Source organism: Copadichromis virginalis, linkage group LG18 (assembly GCF_057382275.1).
Source record: "Copadichromis virginalis isolate Kocher_CV1m ecotype Utaka linkage group LG18, C_Virginalis_male_GT1.1, whole genome shotgun sequence".
Lineage (NCBI taxonomy): Eukaryota > Metazoa > Chordata > Actinopteri > Cichliformes > Cichlidae > Copadichromis > Copadichromis virginalis.
This window is the reverse complement of record NC_140635.1, coordinates 6,567,784-6,593,948: the sequence shown is the minus strand read 5'-3', so window position 1 is coordinate 6,593,948 and position 26,165 is coordinate 6,567,784. Positions and strand designations below refer to the sequence as shown.

Below are 26,165 nucleotides of genomic sequence, written 5' to 3'. Positions count from 1 at the left end.
TGAGGGGAAATCTGCACAGTTATCCTATCAATCAATGTGGCATTGCTGATCACTAATCAAAACTAAAATACACACACAAGCATATCAGAAGCACTTTTCATACAGGAAAGCAGGATGAGGAGCATGTTCGTTTCAGTAGCAGTTTAAATGTGCCATGCATCAAAGAGTTCACATTCTACTTTCAAATTACAAACACCATCCATCCATCCATCTTCTTCCGCTTTATCCGGGGCCGGGTCGCGGGGGCAGCAGCCTAAGCAGAGAAGCCCAGACCTCCCTCCCCCCAGCCACCTCCTCTAGCTTATTCGGGGGAACACCAAGGCGTTCCCAGGCCAGCCAAAAGATATAATCTCTCCAGTGCATCCTGGGTCTTCCCCGGGGCCTCCTCCAGGTGGGACATGCCCAGAACACCTCACCTAGGAAGCACCCAGGAGGTGTATGCCCGAACCACCTCAGCTGGCTCCTTTCGATGTGGAGGAGCAGCGGCTCTACCCTGAGCCCCTCCCGGATGGCTGAAGGGAGAGGCCAGCCACCTTTCGGAGGAAGGGTGGCTGGGTAGGGACGTAGAACGACCGGTAAATTGACAGCTTCGCTTTTATGCTCAGCTCTCTCTTCAACAAGACGGACCGTTGCAGGGTGCGCATCACTGCGGCCACAGCACCAATCTGCTCCCTTCTCCCATCACTCACGAACAAGACCCAGAGATACTTAAACTCCTCCACTTGGGGCAGGAAATTACAAGTACATTTAAGCTTATTTTTGAACTTACAAATTATATTATGAACTTAAATACAGTTTCTCCAGTAGGAAGCTTTGGTTTTAAAAAAGTTAACCTTGAATTGGGAAGACGTAACTTATTACTTCTATGTATTGATGACATTAGAAAAAGCTATGGAGAGTTTATGAATCAACTGATCGATAAAAAAAAAAGACCTAAATCCTTTTGATACTATTCAAAGGAACAGTGAGAACAGTGGCTTGAGTTTGGATAATGCTGTCGATTCTTGTCATTGATATTTTTCATTTTCCACCTTAATACATGTTTTTTAAATTTTATTGTAGATTTGAATGGACTGCACTATGACAATTATATTACAATGCTAAGAAAACAGAAATTACAAATTTTACAGCCACACTTCAATTTCAACTGCTCCTCAAAATGTTTCCATAGATACAGTACGACTAGTTTTATGTTTCTGTGAAACACTAAACTGCTTGTATACCTGCTGCTGACAACAAAAGCTTCACCATCATTCACTGACGAATGGCAAAGCAGACAAGGCAAACAGTATGATATCGTCAGTGACCTTTGCATCCAGGTGGATCCCAGCAGGCTTTGCTTAAGTTTAAATCACTTCCAGTACTGCAGGCATGTGACCCATGATGACATATAGATTTCTTTTCTACTGGTGCTTTCAATTTGATTGGAGCATCAGCTTAACTGTTAAAACATAAATGTAATAAAAAAATAAAAAAAACAGTCACATCTCACCATGCCACGTGTGCCAGCTGCTAAATACCTAAAATCTACGTGTAAAATTGTATTAAATATTAACTCATCCAGCACGTCTGTCTAAATAAGGGATTTGTGAAAACTTTTGGAGGAGTAGCAAGGTCCATGAAGCTTGATTGAAGGATGACAGTAAGGAAAAATAAAATGTGTGTATTTATAAGGTGCCACAAAGACTTGAATAGAATGTCAATGATATATTATTTTCCATGAAAAAATTGGATTTTCAATTTAGCAGCCGGCACAGTTTGAATGAACCATTGTAAAAGGTGAAGGAATGTCTCCCACTGTCTGACGTTCACCTTCACATGTTCCACCTCAACAAAGACTGTGCCTCTCAATGAGAATATGCACCTTTGTGAGTGTTCAGTGAACTTGCCTGACAAGCATGTACGCACATATGAGTAGCATCTATAGGAACAGATGGTCAGCCTCGAAGGACAAAGCCTTACAACTGAAATACATTATATATGTACACAATAGTTCATCCCTTTAGTTGAACTTTTGTACAGGTTTGATAACGTAAGGAGCTAAAATAAGTTCATTTTTCCCTTCAATCACTAATCAAGGAATTGATGTCAAATTGTGTCTCATGGGTAGGAAGAATGAGATGATATTTTAATGTAATTTTGTAATCGCTTAATTTGTGTTTACTAAATTGAAAAAGACTGCAACACAAAAAAGTTAGAACATAGAGATTAAACAGTGATTGGCTCTTTCCAAGCATTTAGCTGCCAGTTTTAAGTATGACATAGCTGACTGATGGCATCCTGGTTAATTATATTATAAACTGGAGAGGTGAGAAATACAATTAACTTAACAAACATTATTCCAGTGACAATCAACTAAGCTGAATGAGCAAATAAAATTGTTCAGGTTAGTTTAGCCTCACACAGATATTTGGCTTCCACAACTGACTATGATGCAGAAACATAATTATTTTAATTAATTTAAAAACATTTTAAATTTTCTGTTTTTGTTTTTTGACATCACATTTCTGGTAACGGTGTGGCAGCTTGTGATGCTACACTGACACTTTGTTCACATTACTTCCTGTGGACTAGTGGATTACTGGATGATGCTGCAGATGCTATGTCACAAACACATCCACAAACCAAAGAGGATACTCTCCTGTCCTTAATGCCAAATAATCAAAGACTTAAAAATATATAATCATGTTATTTACTGATTTTAGAATGTATGATTTTAATATCCTTTTGTTTTGGTAATTAATGTGGAACAAAATGTTTAAGAAATGGCTATCACAAGCTTAACAAGCACTGATTGATGCTCCTTAAATTGCATGATTGTGTATTAAACAGTCGAGTGTCTGAAATACAGAATCATGAATACAGAAAGGGAGCAAGTCTTCACATTTTAGTGTCTGGAAACACCTAATGACACTGAGCTCTCTTTGCAAACAGAGATTGTATATTCTTCTGCAGGTTTGCATTGTGATTTGCATGCAATTATGTACATATAGATTCACTCTGCATTCCCAGAGCCAGCACTGTGCACACCGCCTGCACACACACCCACTCCACAGCTGTATAAACAGATCAGTCCACCATCACACATTAGCTCTGTCAGCTGTAGGACTGCAGCATACATCAGACAGGCCTCTGATGCATTCTGCTAACCCCATGGAGGGAGGAAGATATTCAAGGGAGCTTGTAATGGTTGTTGTGGTGGGTGGGGGTAATTACGGTTGAGCCTCCGGGTCCTGACAGACCTCTCTGTGCCCACCTGGGGAGCACTGTGCCTGCTGTCTGTGAGCCTGCCTGTCAGTGTCCGGTACACTCTGCAGACGAGCAACCACCCTCCCAGCTAACAGAAACCTTTAGCAGCAGATGCTACGCAGTGTGTGGTGCCGCTGTTGCTACCGGCAGAACAAGGGATTTGGGGAAGGCAGATGTTCAGAGGACGAAGAGCACCACGTCAACACATAAACAACCAACAAGATTACAGAGACACTTCTGTAGCATTGCATATGTGCATTTTCTATCTTCTTCTGCAGTTCTTTCTTTGCTAGTAAACACATGCATGTTATTATTCTGTTAGCAGTAATTGTTTATTTTGTTGTTGTTTTTTACTTCAATCCAAATCCAATTCCCTCCTTTAATTTCCCCACCAGTAGCTCCGGGGTTGGATAAGTGAAGGTATATGATGTTTGCCCATGTCTCCATGAGCTTACAAGAGCTTCAGCAAACAGCTGCAGCTAGACTTAACAACTCTCTGCTGCTAAACTATTTCATTTGAAGTCAAGACTCAGTGTCTAAAAGAACAACCATAGTTCTCGTCTTTTTTATGCATTCCAAGGTTTGCATGTTGTAAACTGCCTTACATCCAACAACGTTATGTTGTCTGCGTTGTTTGTCATTAGAACCGCACTAAAAAGAGGCTGGTGGAGAGGTGGAGCATGGATAAAATAAGTTTGATCTTCCACCACTGCAGAATCACCAGTGCACCTTTAACATTTGAATCCATATCATTAGTTTTGAGAAAATCATATTCTTCTAAATCAAGTTGGGTTAGAGAGCCCCTAATGTCATCCAGTTCCACGTCATGTGAATTTCTGCCATGCTGGATCTAATTAAAAGTGCTATGACTGCGAAGCAGGGTGAGAGATTGAAAGCTGATTGACCAAAACCAAACCTGATGTCAGGACCACATTTGTAGAATGCAAAGTATAGGACAGGCTCATAGGTTACCATACATTTTCAATAATAATGTGTTTATCTCTGAAAAACGTTTTTATGGGATCTCATTGGCCTGAACTCTCTGACTGTCCATCGTTATGATATTTAGATGGTGAATTTAGAGTGACATCACTCAGATAAGGCATCTTTGGATCTGCACTTAAATTAAAAAATACAGTTAGTCTCAACTGAATTTGGCTTTGCAGCATGAAGTACACTGGGTGTGTATATGGGGATGAAAAGTTTCAGGCTGGGAGACTGAACACAAGTTGAACAGTTAAACTTTCTTTGCTTTAATCCTTTCCAACCAGAGACGGGGTTTTGCCTTGTTTGGTCAGCATCTGTGTGAACTCTGTGACTTCAAGTTAAACGTGGAGCATCTCATTTTCAATTCCTTTGTGTGTAAAACATAGTTGATATTACACATGGGAGAAGATGCTTTGGAGTTCAATATTAGAGATACTTGTGTTAATATAAAGTGGTTAGTAAGTAAATGACTACATATTTCATGCCAACACTGAAAGTATTTCTGTTGAATTGAGGCTTTGCAGATTACATTTGTTAAAAATTACTTTCTTACTACTACAACTAGAACAATCTGTTAGCAACCAAAGTAATCTGTTTGAAGTAATTGAAGTAATCTGTTATATTGACTATACTGTATATTCCAAATACTGTATTACTTTTATGTTATCACTCCTTTAAAATTAGCTTCTGCATGTTTGCTGTTATGTCCAGGGGATGTAAAGCATGCAGGACTAAGAGCCACATGTTGGTGTTTTGTAGCATGAGCTCCATTCTCCTTGTTCGGCCCTCTCTAGATTCACGATACTGTAATTGTGTCTACTTGGTTTGGCTACGTAAAAAGAAAATAATGGGTATGCAATCTATGTACAGAAGGAGTGGAGCTCAACATGGAAGATGCTGTGAGTGGGTCGAATGCTGATTGGTTGAAAATAGGATCAGAACAGGGAGGGAGTGACAGCGAAGTTCCCCATGTAGAGGGAGAACATCTTTGGTTTCTTTGGTTGATTGAAAGAGTAACAACACTAAAGGAAGAGTAGGCTGCGCACTGGTTGTTTGTGACAACTGGTGACATTGAACGGCTACAGCATGTAGACATTCTGCAAAGCTGTGCAAAGGCCCTGCGAAGGACTGACGCACAATCATGTTGGCTCATTTTTAGAGCTGTGCTTAGCACGCAGGCTCATCTTTCAAGTATATTGTAGAATTTCTTAGCAGCTGTCAGGCATCAGCTTACTTATCAGCCACTATCAGCTTGTGAGAATTGCACAAACAATGTGTTATGTTACTCATTCCAACAAAAAAGTACTCTAGCACAATACTTTTTGATGCACCATACACAACATTGCATTTAAGCTAATGAACTGTTTATATGATTGTTGTTAAAGTTTGATTGTTGTATATAGTTGCATTAAAAATAAGCACAGAGACATTCTGATCTTCCTCTGCATTTGCAGACACTGAATTGTTTATGTTAACGAGTGACTTGACAACAACACCAGTTACCAATAATCATGCCTAGATACTGCTGGCTAATCGGGCAGGAGACGTAGTTAATGAGAAGGGCCATTTCACAGTATCAGATCATTTGCTCAATGATGTGTATAGACAACAGTGATGCAGTGTGTCCAGTCCAAATTACAGCCCACTATTAAGGACATTAGACTGAGCCCACAGGTGCATAATACCATGCTTGATGCTAGTGTCATTACCCGCCTTGTTTGCTTGAGCGCAGCCTCTTGGGCATGCATTTTTGCCCAAGAGAAAGATCCAGACCGTCGAGGTGCATTGAAATTCTGGGCTTTTATTTTCATATACCACTTTTTGTGGATGACCTCAGCTGTACCTAACAGCCCATTTAGCACCTGGGGAAAATAGGAAGGGGGGCGTGAACATTGTATGCCAGCTGTCTGTTGTGCCATGCTGTTTGCCAGAAAGCCCAGCGGGTGTCCGCCAGCGACCTGTAAGCAGACTGCCGGTCTGCTGAAGTGTAGCTCGCAGTCTGAACGACGCACGCAGTACGTGCAGAGCAGAATCCAGACGAGGTGTGAGACGGGGCTGGCTAAACATGGAAATGCTAAGCTGCAGCGACACGCTCGGGCAGTGAAGAAAACACAGAATGCTTAAAAGGAGAATGCTCAACTTTTTCTGCATCAAAATTATACATGATATTGATGTCAAATAAAACCAGTAGGGCCACAGCTGTAGAGAGTTTACAAAGGAATCTACTAAGATTTGGAAGAAAATAAAAAAAACCCCCAAAAAACATAATGTAGAAACTCATATCATATCATATGCACACTAATGAAGCAACAGGTTATCAAAGTAATGCTTTTTTTTTTTAAATTAGATTTCACTTTCCTACAAGTGCTATGAGGTTATATCTTCTGGGACTATTGGTCTAGACTAGTTTAATAATAGATGGAGTTATATAGTTATATAGCATTGATCACTGTATTTTGGCAGCTTATTTCTATTTCAGTTGTGTCTAATTTGAATGATACAATTAGCCATTACCAAAATTAGCAAAAAGAAAAGGCTGAGGCTGTCCAAAGAGGGAAAAAGCAGCTTTTTTGACCTTTTCAGTTACACCTGCCACATTTCACATGCAGCAGGAAACACATGATTTTAACATCGTGGAGTCAGTCTGATAAACTTTAGCTTGTAAATGCCGTGCGTGTCAGACAGTGTTTTCTGACTATATGCGTAATTCCAGTAACAGCTAGCTTCAACTGTGTGCATATCAGACAAATTAATGTGCAACTTCAAGCCGTCTAAATAGCTGTTTCCGTCGTGTTGTAAATGTCCATTCAAGCTCACTACAGCAGTGCCACAATACTTAATAAGAGACTGGAAAGATGTGATATTCAAGAAGAGAAGTTTTTGTGTAGCTGCAATCACAGTGGGACCTTGTACAATATCTTTTTCTGGTGCAGAATCTTGGCAATTACAGCCACAGCTTAAACCAGAAAACACTCAGAAAGCTCACACCGTTAACAAGGTGACAAAAATTCTCTAAATTAAATTAATTAAAGAATAAGCATAAATATGTGTTCTATATTATTTAATGCGAGCAGGAGTAGTTTACGACAAAATATTCCAGAAATATATTCTTTTATAAAAAAGAAAGAATAAATCTTGAAAAATCTTTAAAATATTACTTTTCTGTAGTCGAAGCAACAAATCTGCCCTTTTCTTTAGTAAGCAAACTGTCTCCTGTAACCAGGTAGGCCACACAATCTGACAGACACCTGGGTTACATCTCAGCATGCATCTGGCCCTCAGGGCTCGTGTGGCGAGCTGTCATTACCATATCAAAGACGCGCCGCGTCACGGCCGCAGAGAAAAAGAAGAGCCAGCACTTCAACAGCCTCTTGATTCAATTTTTCACATGGAGCTATTTGAATATCTATGGCAGGCGATGCAGATGGATGCATGAGTGCATGCCCAAAACACACACACACAGATAGAAATATAAGAACTCCGGTGTATTTTCATATACATGCAGGTCCATCCTGGGTGCATATATGTACACAGCTCACATGCATGGCAGTGGTTTGATTTTTAATCATTTATTTTCTACCTTGTGATAAAAATTGCAGGTGCAATGGGATGCATCGGCCAACAGACAACCTTGATCCAATATGTGAGTCTCTTTGCTTCATGAATATTCTCATTCAAATCCAGCTCTCTATTCAGGCACCTGGGCAGGCTGCAGACAACAATACTGTGTCATTACGAGTGATGCTATCACTCTGCTCACCGAGACCGCAGACAGGAATGTATTCTCAGTGAAATCATTATGAAAGCTGCTTGTTGTGACTCACTGGTATAGAGCAAGACAACAAACAACACGGATCAGAAATTCTTTTCATCACCATCTCAGGGATGAGAACGAATCCCAAAATCCAGATATTCTGTTGTGAACGTGGATTATGAGGAAATTACATTCCACCTCTATGTAATTATAATAATGCATAGTGCAAACTGGACTAAGCCTTTTTACAAATGTTACATCAAAAGGTTGACTAACACTTGTATTTAATGAAGAGCTTTGAGCCTAGATGTCAAATTTTGTTTTATTCTGCCACTGTAATAAAATATTTCAAACCTGATTTGTCTAACTGATATATATGTGAAAACGAGAGCTTGCTCTTCTTTGCTTGCCTTGTTTAAATAAAGGTAATACACAAATGTCTGTAAAAAGGAAGGTGGCATCCATTCAACACTATTAGGCAATTAATTTTTATCTAACTCTTTCCTGCCTCATACTAGTACACTTCATGTAAGGTTATCAAATAGGCAGTTCAGTTGACAAAAAGTCGTTATGTGTTTTCGAAAAACAGCTGGAATAAGCATTTGTTCCCAGTCTGTCACCTCTATTGTTGAAATTTGATTAAGCTCAGTCAACTAAACAACTACTTTCGTGAGGCTGTTAAAGGGTGTGTAGGGGTCAAGTGACAAAGAGAGAAATCCACAGACTGCTTCTTTCTAGCATTGCTAAGTATGCTATTTTTAAAAAAGCAATTAGCCATACCGCAGAAGCTCAGAAGCGCTGGCGCTACCTTGGCAACCAGTGTCTGTCACATGACCCTTGTCTTGCACATTCAAGTGCTCACTCAAGAGTCTCCCAGAGCAATGCTGTTCAAAAACTCTGACTTAGGTAATGATTACATTCCTTAATAAGGATCCAGACAGGGTTTCCAGAAACATAATGCAATGTGACAATTATATGTCGTGTTAACCGCAAGTGTTTAAGTTTATGTATCACTGTGGAAGGGAAAACAGAAATGAGCTAACATGTTTTCACTTTTAATCATCAATGCAGCTCAAAATTTAAATACTGGGATCATAAAATGCCTGATTCTTGCAAAAAACAACTAAAAACTGCAAAAGATCTCATTCCTCAAAGTTGTATTAAATCAGCCGTTTTGTGGCAAATGGCCTTTTGGCATTCTGGTAAAAGGGAGTGTTTGCTCCCGCCCTGTATTTTAAATAGCAATTACATTGAATTGTGATGGAAAAAGCGATCCACTCCCATTGTTTCTTATTTTTTAATTTTTTTGTGTCATTAGATTTCCCTCCTCTATTTGTGAAAAAGCTCTTTCAAACAGATTGGAAGTGCCTTTATTTGCAGTGAAAAAGTGAGCTGGATGGGGTAGCGTGCGAATACTGCCACTACAGGACAATGGTTGCTGCCGCAGCAACCTTATCTTCCACCTTCTTCCCTCCCAACAAACATGCATTCACTTAATTAGACACAAGTCTCAGTGTGGAGAAATCTGTGCCATGTTCTCCGTGGCCTTGGTGATTGAATGATTTCCAATCCTGAAGCTACGTAAATTAACGGCAGTCAGAGTGAGAGATAATGAAGGGTACTGCAGGGGCAAAGTATAATTTAATGTCATTGGAAGATGCACTCTCTATTAGGTTAGAGTCTATTATTTTGCTTCCTCATGCGTGCACACCTACCACTCCAGCGACAATAATCAGCATAAAGAAGAATTATCACCTTTCTGATAGTGCCAAAAATAACAAAACCTGAGCTTTTGTTAAAGCTGAGAACCTCTAAGATTTACACACGGATAAGATAAAATAAGCTTAATGCCATTCATTTATGGTGTGGGACAAGATTTAATTCTGAAATGGCCAAAGGGGGCACTTTAAGAAACCACACTGGCCCAGTGTCATATTATAACCTGCAGGGTTTGCATTGTGGGCATTTTTTGTGCCTAAATTAAACCGAGCTGCAAATAAAAGGGTAACAGATTAGCGAATGAAAACAAAGCAAAAGGCAAAGCTCTCAAACAGGACGCAAACCACGGCCTAGCTCACAAACTTGTGACTTAGTCCAACATTATCCCTCCGATCTTCACTGCTCTTCAAAAGAAGACCATTATGTCTCAAGGCTCAACGTTGCTGTGGCCAGTGAATCACCGCAACAATGCCAAGGGGCACTTGTGCGTATTCCGGAGCCGCCAGCGTCTATGAGAGAACGGCAGTATTTGACTCCCTGGGATGAGAACACGGCGGTTATTTAATGAATCTCTCAAAATTAAAAGCGTCCTTGTAGCCCCAACACCCTCGTCCCTTCTGATTTAGGATGAGCATTACTCGGGACTACAACCATTAAGATGACTTATGTTATGTCTCTTGACAAGAATCCACCATTTGCAGTCGTGAGTGTTATCTCACCTTTATACACAGAAGTCATGTATTTTCTTAACACCGCTACAAAAAGTCTGAAAGAGCAAGTCAGGGTTCAAAGCAGGTGTAAAATGTCCAACTTTAAAACAGGACATCCACAAATAAGACATTTATGCATCTCCGAATACCATTGCCACAAGATTTCTGCAACCCTAACAAACAGATACCAAAGTTTATCCGGACCTTGAATACAGAAGAGTGACAGATTTTTAAAAATCCTCAAAATGTTTTCTTTTTACTTTCAAGAACTTACTCACATTCCTCCAACAGTGTTTCGCAGGATAAGTTTTAAATGAGAATTTTATGACGCTTCAGATGTCGTTCAGTTCATCCAAACAGCTTCAAGGCTTTAGAGCTCTTAATGGCAAACATAAAGCTGCTCGCCACAATGATGCGGACAAAGAAAGTCACAGTCCACAAATCAAAGGTATTGAGCTTGCAAATTAGTGCTTTGATGGAATGATTTGTAATTTAAGTGAGCAAACGGCGAGATGGATGAAGGTCAAACAGAGATGAAGACAATCTCCTGCATTTTTTACTGTTAAAAAAATGCAAGAGATTGTGCCCTCGAGTAAGGGTCAAATAAGTTGCTAAAAATCAGAACACATTGAGCTCACAGGATAGTTTTTGTTTTCTATGATGTTTTCTTTCTAAATTGTACTAAAGCAGATGTTTCAAGAAGTCCTCAATTAGAATCTCATATGGGCTTTTAATTCCTCTGTTTAAGCAATCCCAAAATGAGCTGTAGGACTCTGTCCACTTTAAAAGACAGATGAGACAGGCACACATGGCAGTCAATTAACTGGAGTCTCGTTTAAGGCTTTTTTTTCCTATTTACTCGAGTATACTTTTTGCTGTGTTTTTACTTGCTGTTCAAAACTGTTTCCTATGGGTTAAAATTTCAAGCTTGCAAGTCGGTTTTCTTGGTTATCAATGTGCTGTCTTCCACATCATCTAAAGGATACCAATGCATTTTTTATGTACTTGTCCCCACAGCCACTAGTAGTTTTAAATGGTAACTACAGCGCATAATAACAGCTTTCATTCGGGGATATGTCAAACAAATACATAAGACGCTTACTGAAGCTTCAATGGTGTCATGAATTAGAAAGACAACACATTTCAGAACTACTGTTGCAGTTCCTCTGAAACGTAGTAGCTCAGTGTAGTCGCAAATCATGAACGAGCCACAACGAACAGCAGGAGATGTGCTGATTCACTGTGAGACGGTTGAACTAGATGTAAATGCTGCAGAACAGCAATGTGATGATTTTAAAGCACAGATATTTGGAGCACTGTTTTAGCTCAAGCAAAACCGTGTTTAAGTTGGATTAAACAAGGTGTCCAAGAAAATCTCAAAGTAAAGGGATTTTTTGTGTGTAACAACAGAAGTTTGGATTTTAGATATTGTGGAGCTGATTCATTCAAATACCAGTTGTATACTCAGTTTTCTTCCAGTTATGGGATGTCCTTCCAACATCTTCCATCTTCTAAATCCAGGCACAGCCTAAAACACACTTTTTTTTTATCTTGTAACTTAATGAGAGCATTTTAAAATCCTTATATTTCCATTAAAGTTGACATACCGTTCCCGTGCAGTTCTCACTCATTTGCCACCTTAATACGCTAGAAATTCAGGTGCGTAAAGTTATACAACCCCACAATAATTTATGATCTATTTTAATGCTGGACTGTTTTGTCTTTATTGGTTTTATTGCATGCAATTTCTCCCATTACCTCTTCTGCTGCAACAATAAATTTTCATGTTATCTCCATTCCAAATATACACAGGCATCAATGTGAAAATGAGAATTCATCTCTCAAACCTGCAGGCCTGTTCAAGTCAAGTTTTCATGTCTGTGAGAAAACAAATAATCTCCTCTGCACTGTTGAGAGACTAACTTTTCTATTTTTTATTTTTAACCTGTCATCTGTGATGTAGTATGCTAATATTCTTATTTTACAGAGTATGATAAAACTATAATAAACACTGTATGGGGTGATGATGGATGCTGTGTTGCAGGTTGCGACTCGCCAGTTTTTGCTTTGCCTCTGTGTGGCAGGCTGAGCTAAAGGGGTTTTCTTTGCTTCTCTCCCTCTCTTTCTCTTACAACTGAGGTTCGATTGGCCATAATTGGCTGCTGTTTGCAGCTAGGTATCGATCACCTTGAAAGACTCTCCATGCCATCCCTCCCTTCTTCCAACCTCCCAACTCTTTCTGTCTTTCTCTCCCTCAGTCACTTACTATGCCCCCTTTTCCAACCATTTCTCCCTCAGACCTGCCACTTTGATAAGCATGGTGAATGGCGCGCCATCATCGGTACAGCCTAAGCCTTGAATCAATAGGGGAGTGCAGATGCTCAGCAGTCTATTTACTACAGAGATGGTGGAGAATAGCAATGCTAGGAGATGAAAGCCATGTAGGCGAGAGATGGAGACAGGTGGAAGAGATGAAGCAGCCATCACGCGCCAAGACCCCTCTTAGACCTTACTGTTGGTGCTGCATAGCTTTTTTGTTTGTTTGTTTGTGTGGGTTGTTTTTAATTGATTTACTCAAGTGGAGTTATAAAGAATGCAGTGCATCATTAGTGACAGTCAGTGAGGAAAGAGATGGAAAGTAAAGGAAGATTAATGAAATTCTGTTTTTCATGAAGTCGTTTCTGCGATGACTCAGCTGCTCTGAGAAGTGTCTACAGTTACTATCAAACACAAATATGAGGAATGTGAGTTACCAATTAGAATAAATGAGTTTCATATTTTCATACATTTTATGCATTTTTTTGCACTAATGCACAAGGTTTTGTGGCGAAAAGTGTTTGCATGCTACAGCCTGGAAAGACATTTTGAGAAATTTGAAGTTCAAACTTAACAGCAGTAGGTAATGAGTCCACCTTCATACATTTCATTTGGGTTTGAGACTCCTGTCACATTTTGCTTCACTAATCACGTGGACGTTTGATTAGCCTCAAATCAAAAACTAAAAGTAAAGTGTGTACTCACATCGGCAATCCCAGCCTCCAGGATGCTGACCTTGGCTTCCTTCTCTAAAGACACCTTCTTCTGGACTATGGTAAGGAAAGAACAGAGAGAAAAACCCCATTTGATTAATGAACTGAAAAATGTCCAACAGTATGTTTTTACAGAAAATAATAATGAATACTTTTCTAGCCCCCGGCAAAAACATCGTATATGAAAAAGTTTATAATGCTAAATCAGCAAAGCAATGTTCATTTTTTAAACATTTTTGTGACAATGGCAACGGAACAAAACTGCAATAACTTTCAAACGTAACAACAATGTCTATTGCATATTGTTCCTCCAAACAGGTAGTGTAGATTAACTTTAACATGTGATTAATCCTCAGTGTCCACAATAATGCATAATAGGCATCCATGTGTGTACAGTCATGACTATTAATCAATGCTACAAATTCTGCCAAACAAGCTATTAAACTCTGTGCTCAACTGGCTCACAAAAAATCAATGCTTCCTCCTTCCTCCTCCTTAACACATGACGTATAAGCAAAACCAGAACATGATTTATAGAAATGCCTTGAAAATGCAGCTTGGTTAATTTACACATGATTGATAAAGATCCTTTGTAGAAACTATGGAAGCATCGTTGCATTATGAAGCACAAAGACATCAGAGAGATATAGAGAGTTTGTAAGAACAGCGTTCGCAAACAATCCTTCTGGTGTAGAGAAGAACAAAAGTCAGGTAGCCCTCCATCTACCACACTCCCCCTCTCTGAAACTTTACTAGCTCTATCCTCTTCAAAACCAAGTCTTTTTTGGACTTTTGGACTTCATATAATACCTACACTACTTTACCTGATCTAGTCTGACAAGGCCTGTAATTGGCTTAATGCTACTGTCACGAGCTACATTTTCTAAAGTCTAAAAAGAGAGGCCAGAGGAGGCACGGGAGTCTAGTGCCCACTCAGACCACTTGAACTGCAATATGCCAAAAAGGTTCAATTGGATTTTATGTCCAGTAACAACAAAGGGTCCTTGGTGGAGACACTGAAACCCTACTGACCCCCTAATGTTTGCCAAGTAAAAAGCATTTAAAAAGAATAGAATAAAGTAGGCATAGAGTAAAGTTATGTATCAGTGGGTGGTTGTGGCTTGTGATGCCAAATATAAGTAAAAAAGTGCTATATGCATACCAGTGAAACACGGCTAGCTGAACAGCTGGAACTGTTCTCCAGTGTTTTTTGTATTCAGATTGATGTCGTCAAGCACTGCCTCTTCAGTCTTTTAAGTGTTTTAATTATCAGACACAAAAAGGGAATATTTATTCAGCCATACCCATGACTGCTCTTTAAGGTTCACTGATTGCACACCATGAAATCTGACAACAGGACTGAAGGGCCTCTTATGAGATCACAAAAACAATCCATGTCATCATTCACATTCTCAAATATAACAAGCTTATGCAGTAGCAAGCAGCCACCATAGGTGTTGTAAATTACAACGCGCACTTGGCGAGTGGTCGTGGCTGTTTAGTGGAATATATCCTATTATAAAGATTTGGTTAAAGTCCAATAGGAAGATCGTATCGCTCACATTCGCCTGTAACGGTAATTTTCTGCAGTTTCTTCTCATTGCAATATTTCTGAATTTACTTTATTGCAACTATCCCATAAATTAAAGCAAGAGCATGGTCTACAACGAAATGTGGATTTTACCAGACAGGTCGTCATGGCGTTGGTGGTGAAATCACTGAGGTTATCGTGCAGGCTCTTCGCAGACACATTCATTTACCAAATTAACCCCGCCCCCACCCCCATCCCCCCCCCCCCCCCCAAAAAAACCCCCAAAAAAACAAAAAAAGAAAACCTTCCACAGGGCTCAAGAATAAATTCTACCATTGCAGGTCCAAATGAGCTATTACTGTAGCATATCTTCACTTTATGAAATATGAATTTTTAACCCGACCTGCCGCCAGGCAAATATTAAAACAAATTTCCACACAAATAGAATTAAACCCTGCGCACAGCTCTCTTTTTTCATGAGCTTAAAGGGAAACAAATGGAGGTCTACAATTAAAATTCAGCAGAGCACATATTAAAGCCAGAACAGAAACGATATGAAAAAAAAGAAAGGATACGTGATTGCATTCACTTCGCTTTGCATCTGAATACACCGGTGAGGTGAAAGAAAGCGAGTCTTCTTTGTTGACACACCAGGCAGATGAAGGATATGCAAATAGAGCCCCAGCTCTGCCACAGTCCAAATTCACCAGTGGCTTTAATAATTAGTCTTTCAATTCGTCATTCACTGGTCAATTTATGCCAGATGTTATGCAACCATAGATGCTGACCTTAAACACCACAGTCCAAACGAGCAGCTCTTTTGAATGTATAAAGCCAAAATCAATCACAGGTGGACACTTCCTTCTGTTTAATGTGAATGCCTTGGTTTCCATGTGGTATATGGAGGGGACTCGTTTAGCTCTGTCACGCTGTAATAAAAAGACGCTGAAGGGTTAATGTTGTGGCTGACTGGTACTTGCAGGCCCCAGACAAAGACGTATGAACACCTTGTCTGCGATAGCCAAGTGGGCCGACATGTCTTAATAGTGCTGTCAGCAGGGAGCAGCAGCAGCTGAGAGAAATAGAAGCTGAAGTGGCTGAATTGGTTTGTCAGTGGCACCTGCTCTTATGCTCACTGAGGAGCATCTGAACAGACTTCTAGTTCAGCGTTAAAAACCGATGTCTCCATCAGACGTCGGTTGCAACTTGTTAGGATTCTTCAAACTCATCAACACCAACTCAGGTGTTTTCCATCACTTGTCAAAAAGGTAAGACGCCTGTTGTGACATCCCACAACGGGCAGAATTCTTGAATGGCTCAGCCTTCAGAGAGCAGTGTAGCAGTTGCACGAGATAATCTGTTAGTTTGCTCTTGGAAGCCACATGAATCGCATGAATTATTGATCTTCCCCTCGCAGGAAACATGACTTTTCAGTCTTTAAAGCTGTAGCCACATGGTACTTTTCCAAGGCTGAATTTTAAGTGAACCTCTTGAACTGTCTAAAATACTTTAAAAGGACTGTTTGCATGTTTACTGAGAAAAAAGGTGTATTTCTCATTGTGCAAATGATTTTCAGAGAAAAGTAAATGTCTATTTGTGTTAATTTGCATGGAACAGGAGGGAAAACATGTAAAAAAAAATGCATTATTCACTACATTTCACAGATAAAATCGGTTTTATTTGATTCCATTAAATGCCTTCAATCGTTCTGTTGATTTCATTTCTTTCTGAGGCTGCTGCTACTTTCTATGAACGCAAGTTGTAGTGCTGCCAATGCACTGATTTGAACAAAATCTTTTAAAGGATTAATTAAGTTCAAATGAAACACAAGCAGAGACGGTAAACAGCAGGCAACTTTGGGACCAGACTCAGTGAAATAACTAAAGATGTTGTTGTCTAAAGTGCCTTTGGTAATTGGTGAGGCACAACCTATTTGAGTTGCATCTGCAGGAAAGCGTCGGTGATGGGTTCTCTCTCACACACACACACACACACACACAAAGGCAGACACATCTAAGACACACACACACAAACACTCATATTTAATTCCTCATACAGAATCAGAGTAAAAGGCCTGATATACACAAACAAACATGAAAGCACCCAACGTGATTTTGTTGGGACAGAATCAGAAATCTCTGCACCAACATGGCCACCCGTCTGGTTCCCTAGAGTGACTTGCCTTGCGGCCAGCAAGCGTGACAACATGACAGGCGGCGAGCTTCTTCTAATTAGTCGACAAGTCTTTGGACCTCCCAACACCGCGGCACCGCGGCCTCTCCGAAATGTAGCCAACAGCTATCCGGACCATCAACTCCTCTTCTCTCCTGCAGACTACAAATGACTCCAAGTCGAATGAGAGCACTGCTCGTGAACAAGCGACCTGAGGTGCCTCATTTGTACCCCAGCGAGCGTTCTCTCCAAAACCCAAATTGGATCCATTTTTAAGAAGCTGCAATGGGCAAGGTGTCGTGATCAGAGCGACTGGCAACTTTTCTTTCAGCCAGACAGGCAGCACAGTGTGAAAATAAGATGTAATGCGACAAAATGGGACTGAAGCAGCGATGGACTGCAGACTGAGAGCAAGCTGAAGGGAAATGATCTATACTCAAATTATTCACTTTTTTCCATTTCGAGAATATTCCATCTTCCATTGTACCTCTCAGATACATTTGGACTGCAGGGAAAAATTGGGCCTGAAGGAAGTAACATGGACCAAATCTCATTTCTACAACTGAGGCCCCTTTATTTTCCCTCCAAAACACACAGAGGCGCTTCATTTGTCACCGGTGCCACCCCCGTCCTGAATTTTGCTTTATGTTAACTCAATGTATCTGAGGCGCCTAAAGGGAAACACAGCGAGTGCTGGGGATTCAGAAATACTTCATTTTTCACTGTTGACAAAAGAGAAAGGCCCAGGCTGGCTCCACAAGTCCTGGACCAACAGAATAGATGCTTTTGCAGCACTGAGAGTTCCTTATTCCAACCACTAACCACCACCCCAAAGAAGCAAACCTCTATACCTCTCACTCACCCTCCTGGGTACATTTCAGAAGCTGTATAATGAGAAGAAAACAACAGCCATCCTTCAAAGGCATAGAAACCAGTGAAACGCCATCACTGCAGTGACACACTACATTGGTGTAATCACATTAGTTCATCACGAGAGCAACAATCCCTGAGCAAATTAAAATATATTGCAGGCTGTTTGCTTTTTTTCCCTGTGTCCCTACAAGATCTGGTCCAAGGAGCACAACCATCAATTAATGTTGTGCAGGTAATAAAAAAGCCAGCCAGGATTAAGAATGCTGTGGTTAATGAGGATAGGACAGGACATAGCGCAGACAGATAGATATTTTACTGTAACAAATTGTTTATTTTGCATGTGTAAACTCCTTGGAGTTCTTCCTTATAATGTTTCTCTATTTTAAACTGCATTTTAACTTTTAACTTACAATAATGAAAAGTTTGTCAAAAAAATGTTTTGATCAAAAATGTCAAACTTGGTTTATGGGAAAGTAATTTTCACGAGATGGGGATTCTTCAAGTATAAAAGAAAGAAAGACTTTCTAAGAGCACAAAAAAGAATAAGATCTTTTAAGAGAACATAAGATTTTAGCTATTATCCCCTAGGTTTGAGATCTGGCAATTGTGAGGGCTGCAGCATTTTTAGAGGCTACTTGTCAAACTATTAAGAGCCACTCTTGTGGCACATGAATCGGGGTGCTGTCATCTCAGAAGAGACCACTCTTATAAAGATAGAAATTCTTCATCACAGGATGATAAAGGTGATTGCCCATAAGATCTTTGAAATGATTTCCTTCTAAAACGAAGGAAGGCTGACTGCACAGCAAAATCCCTTCCACAGCATCAGACAGCCTCTCATCCTGGGGAGGGTCAAGGGTTCATGTTTTTGTTACCAGACCATATTTGGCATGTCTTTGTCAAATGTAATAAATTGATGATTGTTGGGTTTTTCTCTGTATGTATTATTGTAGTAGAGTCTACCTTACAATATAAAGCTCGACTATTGTTGTGATTTGGCGCTGTATAAATAAAATGAATTGAAATTAAAACATAATTTCATAATAAAAGCAACAAATTATTAATACATAATTTCATGCACAACCCGTTCGTCCAACAAATAACTTGACCCACTGTGTATATTTTTTCCTTGCAGTTTAGTGTTTTAAAGCAAATTTCTTCAGTTATGAAATGGTTACTGTTTCCTGTCTCCCTTCAGAATCTAATTTCATTTATTACGTGATAAACGCAGAGCAATTCAAATATTTTGGATCTGAACGCTTCATCTCATAATCGACCCTACAAGTCACCAGTAATTGTGTCAAAACAGATTTGCCTGTCGTTTTTTCAAAAGCATCTTAATTAGATATTGTTTCCCTCTCACTTGCATTAATTTGATTTCTGATATCAACTTTTCAGCCTTCAATCTGTTCCTTGTTGATCACCACCCCCAACTCCCCTAATTCTTGGTGTTATTGCCTGCAGTAATCTGGGATGCAGCATGGACCGGTGTGCTGTGTGAATGTGTGTTTGTGGGAACGTGAGTGTCAGATGAGGAGGGAGGGCTGCGTGAAAACAATGCCATTTGTAATTAAATTCAAAAGCAGGGGGCCGAAATGGCATCTCGGGCCACCTGGGGGATGAGAGACCATCGAGGGAGGATAGAAAGAATGATGTGTAGACTGAGAGAAATGTGATAGACAGAAAAAAGAGAGATAAAGAGCGGGTGAGGGAGGGGAAGGCCGAGAAGAAATAAGAGCTTACTGAAGAAGGCTCTGTCTTTATTCGCCCCGTCCTTCAAACTAAGAAAGAAGAAAGCAGGAATCATGCCAATAAATGAAGTCATATAAATAAAGTCATCTAGTCACAATAAAGGTGAACCTACTGAAGTTCAAATTTAGCATCCAAGTGGAGAAAGAAGGTGATTTTTGAATGTGGCATGGTTGTTTGTGTCCGATGGTTTGAGCTGAGTATTTCAGAAATTGATGATTTAATTTCTCACATGACTTTTGGATGGTGGGGTCAGAAAGACACAATTAAACCCCGTAGTATATTTGAGTATTATTAGTGACCATAGCGATCCCTTTATGGCCACAGTGTACCCATCGTCTGATGACTCCCTTCAGCAAACCGTGTCATGAAGCTCAAATCAGCTCAAACTGGCTTTTTAAACATGACAATGAATTCACTGAACTCAAATGCCAGATTCCAATCATGGATGTGCAGTCGACAAATCTGCAGCAACTGTTTGCGATGTAGACGAAAATCTCTTATAATCTTTCCAGCACCTATTAAATCTAAGACCCAGAGAATTAAGGAAGCCCTAGGTATACATAATAAAGTGGCCTGTGTATGTTAATCACTTCAGCTGCTGTTATACTTTTTCTTTTTCCTCTGTTAAATCAAATTCCTTTTGGTAAGGAAAATAGGAAAGTGGCTTAACTGAACCATAAAGCTAATGTGCCACAAAATCAAAGCAATGACTAATAATAGGCTAAAATCTCTCCACAAAGCAGCAAAGTTTGAGTTCAGTGATTAAAATTGGGATTATTTTTGTTTGTTTGTTTTGAACATTATGCTACGGATCTGTTTTTTGTTTTCCATGATATAAACTTAACATCATGAGTCCAGTCTCCAATGTTGCTGATATCTGATTGAACTCCAGGATTATAGATGCACATATACAGTATATTAACCATAATGTGTTTGTCTCGCTCGTTGCTGTGAACGGCGTTCTCTGCTTTAATTGATGACATTTAGCTCCTCGCTTCTGCTCCGTTTGATTCATTCACATTTTAAAAGGCAGGTATTAAACACCTCTGTTACTTTACATAAACAATTCATTAAGCCGATATGACACCGGGGACCCCGGCAGGAAAACATATCCCAACCGCCCACAACAATTAATGACCTCACATCAGCCGACGCCTGACTGCAATGAGGCAGGAAGCCGTATTCCAATAACAAGAGCTCATTAGTGGATCACCATTCTCATACTATGAAACATAAACCCACATGAACCGGCTATTCTTTTTTTTGTCATGTTACTGTTTGGTATTCATACAGCGTACGTCCACCTTCCACTAGAGCAGCTGGGAAGTGTGTAAAAGAGCTTTTCTTTCTGAGAGGGAACTGTCTTAAAAACTAATATTCCCAAAGTGGAGGTGACCTTTGAGAAATTGAGTCTTGAGTCATAAAACCCAATTCTGCACAAATGGAACTGACCTCCAGTATGTGGGAGAAAAAAATGAAATAAAACTCTGTTCGGGCTTCAAAATTGTGACGACAAACTGAATTTGTGCAAATTTGTGCCACCGTTCTCTGCTTATTCTGAAACCACTATTTTCGCTCTTCTCCATCGGAGCCATGATTCAAACTTTTGTTCAAATTCTAATCCCAGTTTTTTAGTTTAGTTTTTTTAGTTTTCCCATGCTCCTTATGTTGCCAGATTGTATGCATCAGAACTGTTTGTGAGACGGTCAGAGAGCTTTTTGTGAACTGGCACTATTCACACAATTTCACTGCACAAACTCAAAATCTTAACAAGTTTGTCTTATTTCTAGTCAGAATTATCTCATTAAACTTAAAATAAGACAATCAGCTACACGGCAACATTTCAGTGAGCTAAAGGAAGTTGTTTCAAGACAGTGACTCTTGAAACTAGAGAAAAACTAGAGAATTTTCACTTGTTTCATTGTTTCATTTCAAGCTAAAATATCTTGTTTTAAGTAAAAAATCTGCCAATGGAACAAGTGAAAAATCTCATTTTTTTCCTCTAGTTTCAAGATTCACTGTCTTGAAACAAGTTCCTTTAGCTTACTGAAATGTTGCCCTGAAGCTGATTGTGTCTTATTTTAAGTGTAATGAGATAATTCTGACTAGAAATAAGACAAATATACTTGGTAAAAACAACAGCAATATTACAAATTAGGCCATGTGAAAAAGTTAACCGTTATTCCCAAATTTTCTCTTTTACACTTTCATTTTTAGTTTTGTCTTTAATGGAGAGGCTTTTGATTTTCATCATGGTTGGCATGATGTCATTATTCTAGCTTGGGTAGTTTTTGTGCCAACCCTGATCAGATAAGTCATCCTGAAGACAGGGATGCCAGATCAGTCAAAGCTCTCATGGGTTGTTTTCAAAATTGGCAAGTTTTTGCTGTAATTTAGTGTGAAGACTTAGTTTGTACCTCTAAATTCTTCTCATTCTCCTACTCTTACCTGACTCTTTCTTCATAATTCCTGAAGGGCGATCACGCTGATGATGCCTGGGCATGACTTAAAGCCATCACATTTTAATCCAGAAGACATCACAACAGCATCATTTCTCAAAATGTGGGGTAGTCGAGTAGACAAATTGAAATGCATCGTGTTTAAAAAGACCATCGGAATTAATGTAAGTCTACTGTAATCGTGTTGTGACTGTTTTAAGACTTAGACGTTAGAGGAAAAAGGATGAGCAGCTTTCATATGTAACATATGTTTAATATTATGAAATGCTATCCTTTAACCCAAACCATGATCTATTCCTTAATGTAACAGCAATAGTATTTACATGTGACCAGGAAGAGTCAAACCATTAGAACAAACACTAGCATAAAACAAATAGCTAGTGAGAATGCGGTGCTTCCTCCTCTCTGCTCTTTTAGCATTCTTCTTCCTCCTTCAATCTCTCACTTTCCTCCCTCTGTCCTCAGTGCTCACTTCTGTCTTCCTGCCACCCCTGTTATCTTCTCCCTACCCTCCCCCCTCTGAAGCAAAGTGCTTTCTGGGGGGTGTTTATAGGGCTGATAAGTGGCAGATGACAATCGCTTGGCAAGGCCAGAGATAGGGCTGCCAGTACCTTGGCTGCCATTGAGTGCCAGGCTTTACCCAGCTGTGCAGGGAGGGAGGGTGGTCCTGAAAGGTAAGAGCTCTCGATCTTCAGAAACAGGAGGACCGCCCAACATGCGCTGGCTAGTGGCAGTAAATAATGCTTATTGTTTGCTTTAGATGTCTTAATACATGCTCAATAATCCAGGTAAGGAAACCCTGGAAAGTTAAATCTGTTCATCTGGCCACAGGAGGAAACTTCCATCACTCACCCAAGTGATGTTTAGTTCTGCATAGTTAAGCATCACGAGGACTGCTCAGCCAGAGGCAAACATCCTCTGGCTGAGGGGATGGCACAACACAGAAGACCCACCTCACTGGGCAATGAGTCTGTCGTCTATCTACACCTACGGGCTAGTGGCCACTGTTTCAGTGATGAGGATGTGCACATCCTCATGTGAGAGGGAGTCCAGGAGGGCATTTATGTGAAAAAAGAACAACCATTGTTAAATTGAGAAAAGGGCCTAAGAGTACATCTTTCAGCAGATTGTGGAAGGGTGTGGTTAGTGGCTCGGCTGCAGGGGAGGGGTGGAGCAGCGGGTTTAGGGTGTAGTGTCAGGGGGGGTGAGACATCACAGCTGGTAAACATCAATAATCATACCTTCCCTGTTTTAGTAGCAGGGAGGAGGAGAAGCGCTAGCAGGAGTAGCAAGAGGAAGGAGCAGTCAAGCAATGAGAAGCCGAAAAGCTGCTCGCGAAAGCACAACAGCTCACACTGCCGAGGTTGGCTCATTCCTGCCACACCCTTTTTCACCTCTGACTAATGGTGAAGGCAGTTTGCAAATTTATGATAATAAAACTGAGCTTGTGAATCGTTGTTAATAAATAATACTAGTTCCAATCATTATGCAGCTGCAGCTGAGAACAAAGGAGTCAGTTTTTACATGAAACTGACTTCTATGTAAAATTACAGGAAAACGTCTTTGGTGGGCTGATTCTGACTTCAGCTCATACTACTCATAAAAAGACCAATAACAATCTTTTCAAACAGCTCTTAGAAAGAACGTAGAGTAAATAAGCATAGCTTCACAAAACTGTTGTTGTTGGGTTTTATTAGGACAGCCTGCAAAAGTTGGTGTGAAGCTCTGAAAAACAAATGAGGTATTGGTTCAACCACAACCACTGTTAGTTTAAATAAAAAGTAGAACACATTTATAAAAAGAAGATTTTTGTTCATTTTTGTATCAAACACAAACTTTTTTAAAAAGAATTTCAATAAATAATTACATTTCACTTATGTTGTTTACCAAAGCCGAACAATGAAATGACTGTAATCGTGTTATTTTTCCCAGCAATGCTTTGCATCACTGTTTCATTCACAGTAATTACATTGCCGCCTGCTCGAAGTTTTATTACTGCACTACATAAAAATAGTTTTGCGACGTAAAACTTAAACATTAATACTTTCGAGAAAAATTATAATGCGTTGTCAACTTAGTGGCCATCGTTCTTGCAAAAACGATATTACCAGGTAAGAGCAAATAAGGAGAAGAGGAGGGAGAGAGGCTCCACTTACTGACAAATGGACAAATGGTTTACTGACAAAAAAATTGACATGGAAAGCCAACACTTAACGCCTCCCTCCTCCATCACTCTGATGGATGACCTTTACAGTACATATGAGTCATCTTCTGGGCAGACTGGGTGAGAGAGCACGTTAGAGATTGAGAGGGAGAGAGCAGACGGTGGTGGTGCTGGCAAGCAAACCACTTGCCGTCTGATCACCAGGTGCTGTAGCACGGGCTGCCTCAGACGGTGCAATGGCATATGACGAAGTGGGAAAGGAAGAGGTTGACATGGGAAAGCATACAAACTGTGACTGTATACTTTTCTGAACCTCGGATTGATATTTGTTTTCCTGAATTGAATAAAGGCAAACTTTTCCTGTTATTCACCCACAACGTCTGATGATAAAATTTCAGCATAAGACCTCATTAGTCCAAAATTTCAACTTTATTTCAGCTTTCTTCAGCTGTAACACAAAGACTGTTGACTTCCGCCAGAATCCCTCATCTCTTGTGAATTGGATGGTCTGATCTTCAGTTCACTTTGTTCACACTTGGGATATGCAAAAAATCTGATCTGCTGGGCTGCATGCACATCAACCACAGAGCATGTCAGCGCCAAGAGTAGAGGCCTTCATGCGACCATCAAATCTGGAGTGACAACTGGCACACAGGCCACCTTGCAAACCTTAAAAACTGAGCCAAGACACAGTTCCTGGCATCTTCTCTTTCAGGGTTCTTGCAGTAATTCTGTTGTATGTCTCACTGTTAAGGCTACCCGTCTTCTCTTCACCTTTCTTTGCTGTGCACTGTCTTTGCTTCTCATGCATACATTCAATGTGAAGCATCTTGTAGCAAAGCTTTCAGTCACTGCAGTGAAATCAAACAATTGCATATGTGCTCCAAATCAGCATTTCACTTGGTTGTGAGATCTGTTTTTCTCTCTCTCTTGTTTGGTTTGTAAGCATGTGTATGTACATCAGTTAGGCTTGTTTGGAAAGACAAATAGCCACTCAGAACATGATTTGGAGTTTAAACACTAAGTGGAATAAATGTAGTTTTTACAACCATGATAAACAAAAAATAGATTTCGAATTTCCCAGTAACATTTTAAGATAACAGGTGATGTCTAAAAGGCTTTTTCTTCTTTTTCTCTTTCTTATACTGATCCCTTAGTGTGGCATTGTAAGTGCCCACATATATACAGTATGCATATAGTGATCGGGCTTGTGTGTGTTCCCCAAGTAGCCTGCTGGCACTGTGACGGAGCCAAGGCCAGTCTGCTGGGCAGTCAGGCGGCGGGGGCTCTCGCAGGGGAGTCGCACGGTCTTCTCTTGTTCTGAAACTCAACTTAGAGGGAATATCCTCCATTATCACTGGAGGGAGGACAAGCAGTCCAAATACTAAAGGAGAAAACCTTGAGCTTTTCCCGCCTCCTCACTTCGCCTGTACAACAATGTATTCAAGGGACCGCAAATGCTCGAGGTTGCTCATCTTATTCATGCTGTGGCTGTTCTGGCTGGATGTGTGTTGACTGGAAGCCTTGACAGAGAGTACAAAACTGTTGCTTTTGTGTAGAAAGTATTGAGCAAAAGTGACCCTGGTGCAGACAGCTGAAACGACTGAACGAGGGAGCAATCGCTGTTTATCTATCAAAGTTATTGAAAGGGACAAGGCACTGAATTTAACATTTCTGAAGTAACTGAAACCCCTGAAACAACAACTGTTAAAGCAAAGAACCAAACCAAGTATTCAATCACATCAGGGGATATTGATGCGTTCGCT

General features: G+C 40.1%; 1 protein-coding gene across 1 annotated transcript in view; it reads right to left on the bottom strand.

Annotated features, from left to right (window-relative positions):
* LOC146687138 (receptor-type tyrosine-protein phosphatase N2-like) overlaps positions 1–26,165 on the bottom strand; it is a 217,768-nt gene that overhangs the window by 87,608 nt on the left and 103,995 nt on the right. Inside the window, exon 12 of the mRNA XM_085439918.1 lies at positions 13,441–13,505. Within this exon, the coding sequence (XP_085296044.1) occupies positions 13,441–13,505 (65 nt within the window). The remainder of the gene's footprint in view (positions 1–13,440; positions 13,506–26,165) is intronic.